The following is a 5,398-nucleotide window of genomic DNA, read 5'->3' as shown; positions in this document are numbered from 1 at the left end:
GGGCTTGTGGCACTGGAGAACCTTGATGGCATCTTCGACTTTGAACCACTCTCGCTTCCTCCCAATGCTAACCGAATCTTCCCAATCCTCCAGCAGCTCCGTGACAGTCAGTACATATACGTATGTTCTGTGCTTGGGGTCCTGGTTCTGTTCGAAGACGCCCAGGAGCCGGCCTAACTTCCCCTTGACTCCCGCCTCTTCGTACACCTCTCGGACCGCTGCACCGCCCGGCTCCTCCTCGGGCTCCATGCCCCCGCCCGGCACGATCCAGCGGTCCGGGTACCGGCTGCTACTCACTAACAGGACCTCGTCCTCGCGCTCGCTCCGGAAGCACAGGCACGCCGCCCGCTTCTTGAACCCCTCGGGGTCGTAGGTCCGCGTCTGGTTGGGTTTGCACTTCATCCTCGAGGCAGCCTCCTCTCGCTGCTTCTCTGCTCGCTGCTGTGTGGGCCGCCGACGCAGCTGCTGCCGCTGCCGGGGAGCAGCCGAGGTGCTGGGAAGAGAAAGGGCCGAGGCGAGGGGCGGGGAGAGAGAGGCGCCTCCGTCTACCGTCTGCCCGCGAGCCGGGGGAGCGGAGGGAAAGATGAAGCTGGGCGGGGCACGGGCGGAGGCGGGGGCAAGCAAGGCGTGTCAGTCAGCTAGTCGGCCAGTCTGATGGGCGGCCGGCCGAACCCGGGCCCGCCGGAGTGGAGGAGGTGCTGCCGCCCGCGAGCCCGCGCCTCTCCACAGAGCCCACCCGCTTCTGCGAGGTGAAGCGCATTCTCGGGCGCGTCCGCGCTCCCGTTCACGTGCGCGTTCGCAGGGGAGGGCGTGGGGCGAGGGGCGAGGGGAGAGGGGCGAGGGGCGGGGGTCTCCTGGCTCCCGCAGCGCGCGATGCCTGGGGCCCACTGCGCAGGCGCTTTACACTCCTGGAGCCGGGAACCTCCTTGGCGCACAGCGAAATTCACCGCATTGTGACTTTGGCCAAGACTGCCTCCACGTGTGCCTTTGACCCAAACGCACTGTGGCGCGGCAGGACGTTTCTCCTCTCACTCCCCACTGCGCTGCAGGAAACCCACAGGCAGTTGTTTTACACAAGACAGGGGCAAAGGCAGCGTCGTCCTCATCCTCCCCCACTATTAACCATTCTGGCTTACTCGTGGGACCTGGGCCCTGGTGTTGTCAGAACAACCCACAGGATTCTTGGCACAGTAGCCAGGCATCTTTGCTGAGTCACATGATGCAGTTTTATTTCTTCAACAGGTTCCCACCTTGCAGAGCATCTTGGCGCAGCCAGTAATTTAACGCTTTTCTTAAACCCCTGTTCACAACCTGCCTGACCTCCCTGCACCTCAGTTTCCTCATGGGTACATTCCTCGCCTCCTTGTTGCAGCCATTTGCACTTCGATGCAAGTACACCTTAAAGACCAGAGCACCACCCATCTAGTAGTCCTGCGTTAAAGCCCAGAGACATTCTCCTATTCTCCACACACTCCACCCTTGTCTGTCTTTCTCTTTGATAAGCACCACTTGGTGTTTGGGAAACCATGCACATGGAGATCCCGTCGTATTTCACAATTTTATTTTATTTTTTGAGACAGTCTCGCTCTGTCGCTCTGTCGCCCAGGCTGGAGTGCCGTGGCACGATTTTGGCTCACTGCAACCTTCACCTCCTGGGTTCAAGCGATCCTCCTGCATCAGCCTCCTGAGTAGCTGGGATGCCACCACGCCTGGCTAATTTTTGTAGTTTTAGAAGAGACGGGTTTCACCATGTTGGTCAGGCTGCTCTTGAACTCCTAATCTCGCGATCCGCCCACCTCGGCCTCCCAAAGTGTATTATTTACCACCACAAAACATATAAAATACTAAGGGGTCCTAAAAATATGGTTAGGACTTAGTAGTACAAAATGGTTGAACTTCTACTCAGAGTTTTGAAACATGATTTGAATGAATCACAAGACACTCTAGCAAAACTAGCAGACTAGTGGGGTGTCTGGGGTTGAGAGGGCCCAATCCAGGCTCTGGCCACAGGGCAGGGCTGCTTCACAATTGCCAGGTGCTATCTCCTTTGTCTCACAAGAAAGAGGTGCCATTTTCTAGTCTATTCCATCAGTATCAGTTCTACATCACACTGTGCCTCTGCAATACGTCCCTTCCGGGGGCATACTTGTGGCAGGGAAGAGGAATAGGACATTATAATATGGAAAGAGGCACAGACTGAAACCCTACTGGAAAAGTCTGGATATGGAGATCCACAACTTAAAACAGGCTTAATACAATAGCGAGGCAATTTTTTAATTACCTTTTCCCCAAACTTTCACAGCTGACATAGTTTGGATACTTGTCCTCGCCCAAATCTCATGTTAAATTGTAATCCCCAGTGGTGGAAGTGGGGCCTGGTGGGAGATGTTTGGATCATGAGTGTGGATCCCTCATGGCTTGGTGCTGTCTGTGTGATAGTGAGTGCTCACAAGATCTGGTGACTTAAAAGCAAGTGGCACCTTCCCTTGTCTTGCTCATGCTTTCGCTATGTGATGCACCTACTCCCCCTCTGCCTTCTGCCACCATTGTAAGCTTCCTGAGGCCACCCCAGAAGCTGAGCAGCTGTTGGCACCATGCTTCCTGTAAAACCTGCAGAGCCATGAGCCAATTAAACCTGTTTTCTTTATAAATTACCTAGTCTCAGGTATTTCTTTATAGCAATGTGAGAATGGCCTAATAACTTTATTATTCATCTATAATATAGTAAAAGGGCAAGAAAAGCTTAGACTTTTGTAATGATAGTAAAAATCCTTTTTAAGAGAACAGCGTTCCACTGTCTGGTTTTGCATATTTATTTCTCCAATGACGAAGAGTGTAATTCAGGAATCACTGTAGTAGTGGACTGTTACAGTGAAACTGCAATTTGTTCGTGGAAGCCTGTATCTCCTTCCACATTGTTGTCTCTGGTCTTGGCCATGTAATTTGTTGTGTCCAGTGGGACAATAACAAATGTGAACAGAAGTCAGCAGAGAACTGAAAGGTGCTTGCACACTGGGGTGTCCCCTCTCTTTTCGCTCTTGAAACATTGTCACAGCAATGTGAGGAAGACTGGCCGGGCTAGCTGGATGATGAGATACCCATGGCCGATTCTTCCCTTTCACCCCAGCTGACAGTGAAACCGTTGCCCAACATATGGGTGAGGCCATCCTAGACCATTCGCCCACAGGCAAAACTACTTAGTTCATAAGAGGGCACTAGCTGAAGATGCATAACTAAGCCTAGCCATGAACAGCAAAAAAAAACAAAAAACAAAAAACAAAACAAAAACAAACAAAAAACACACAAAAAAACCCACTCAGATGGGACCAGCTGAAATTATTGACCTGCAGAATTGTGAATAAAATAGTTTACTGTTTAAAGCATAAAATTTGGCAGCACTTTGTTATGCATTAAAAACTAGCTGCTCCAACCATTGACATGATCTATAAAAATCAACCAAAAACAATCAGAGAAAGACAAGATTGTTCGCTGTAGAAATGTAACGTCTACTTAAAGATGCTGGCATTTCACTTTCCCTGGAGTCAGAAAGGGATGAAGTTAAGACATCTAACGTGTTGAGTACAGTCCCTGTGAGAGGTCCTGTGTTATGCCCTGTATCCTATTTAACTGTTATCTCATTAATTCATAGGGAGGGAGGCAGTTCATATGTCCATTTTACAGAAGAGAAAATGAGGACTTAGAGTGGAGTTTGTATTCGAGTTTAAGCCTTCATGTCTCCGTACCCTGCACACTCAAAAAATCAACATGTCTTAAGAGAAGGATTCTTCTTATCCACAGCTAAGGTTGTTGCAGCCTTCATTGATGACATTCAGCATTGACTTCTTGGGTAAGGTATTCAGTAGTTAATATTCACTGACTCCAGTGAAAGGTATTTTTCCATCATGTTGTTCTTCTTCTCAACAATATATGAAAAGAGCATGTGAGTACTTCTCTCACTCCCAGCAAATAATTGTTGTGTCACCTCCACAAGTTTCTTCATGATTTGAGGCTTTGATTTCCCCTGCAAGATAAAATTCAATGAAGTGATTCAGAAAAAAAGAAATTCTATGCTGTCATCACACTAGGCCATGATGTTGATTTATGGATGGCCTGCTTTCTTATATGCACTTAATATTTTTGTACAAGCAAACCTGAAAAGTGTCAAAATCCCCTTTAACAGATTAAAAGACTGAGATGGGTTAAAGTGAGCAAGCCGGGAAGTGGTGGAGCTGGGATCCACACCCTGGTCTGTCTTGAGTCCAGATGTAATCATCTTGCATTCACTATGGCATGTTTCCCTTATGTTAAGAGGTGCTGACATAGACAGTGCATGTCATTCCTTTTGGTATGGTCTTCCTCCTTTCTAGCTTTTTTCTGCCTGGAAGATCCAGGCACCCAAGAGAATGGAGCTTCCATGTAAATTTCCAGAATCCCTAGGATGAAAGTAGAGAGGATCTACCCTGAAACCAACAAATCTAGGATACACATTTCTGCCTTTTTTTTCAGAATTAGGAAGGGGCAGGCAGATGGGCAATTGACAGGAATAGTAGAAGCATCCTCGGGGAAGTTGGCTGCTTTACTTAGAAAGCCATGGAAAGTGACATTTCTAACTGAGTTTTAAGTGAAGTACAGTCCTAAGAGAGGAGCTCTGAAAAACAGCTGTTACCTGGGATTGGGAATGTTAAAGACCTTCTCAGAGCCTGACTGTACTCACAGCTGGACCCAGCTGTCAGAAGAGGGACTGCAACATACCTGAGAAACTTTCAGGATACTTAACGGAAGCAGAGTCGGGGAAGTGATTTTGATAGTAGTCCATGAGAAAAAAAATATGGTGTTTTAAAATGCAAATGAAATAAAATTTAATTCCTGCTCTCTCAGTAGCTATGCAGCCTTAGGCAAGTTAATATCTTTGACCTTAGTATTTCTCGGGTGTAAAGAGGGATAATTACCTACTCAGAACTTCACCTCTCCCAAGAAAGCTTTCCTGACCATGTGCTGGCCCATCCTTTACATTGGGATTAAGGTACCCCCCTCTGTTTTTCCAGGCTTCCTTGACTTTAATTCTGTCATAGCTCTAATTAAGGAGTTCTGTAATGATCTTTCTGCAAGCTTGTGAGAAATTTGAGGACTGGGAACCAGCCTGAAACATGTCTGTTCCCCTCTGAGTCAAGACAGTGCCCGGGATCTGGTGTCCAGTAGGGATTTAAAACAAATTGATTGAATGAGAAATGATGAGAGGATCTATATGGATCACAAAGGATAGTTGTTATTTTACCTGTTAACTATTTAATAGTGATATTAAATGAAATATGAATGAACCTAGGACCGGGGAAGGTGGGGTAAGTTGTGTCTTTCACATCAACCTTCATATGTTCCCCAATTTTTTCTTCCTTCATGT

At 47.7% G+C, this 5,398-nt stretch overlaps 1 protein-coding gene across 1 annotated transcript in view; it reads right to left on the bottom strand.

Moving 5' to 3' along the window:
* Positions 1-913, bottom strand: part of LOC116811695 (diphosphoinositol polyphosphate phosphohydrolase 3-alpha) — a 1,532-nt gene extending 619 nt beyond the window's left edge. Inside the window, exon 1 of the mRNA XM_032756962.2 lies at positions 5-913. Coding sequence (XP_032612853.2) covers positions 5-402 — 398 coding nt within the window. The 5' untranslated portion in view covers positions 403-913. The remainder of the gene's footprint in view (positions 1-4) is intronic.
* Between the last annotated feature and the right edge of the window lie 4,485 nt (positions 914-5,398).

This window comes from Hylobates moloch, unplaced genomic scaffold (assembly GCF_009828535.3).
Source record: "Hylobates moloch isolate HMO894 unplaced genomic scaffold, HMol_V3 SCAFFOLD_7, whole genome shotgun sequence".
In the NCBI taxonomy this organism is placed as follows: Eukaryota; Metazoa; Chordata; class Mammalia; order Primates; family Hylobatidae; genus Hylobates; species Hylobates moloch.
This window is presented reverse-complemented; position numbering and strand designations above follow the sequence as displayed.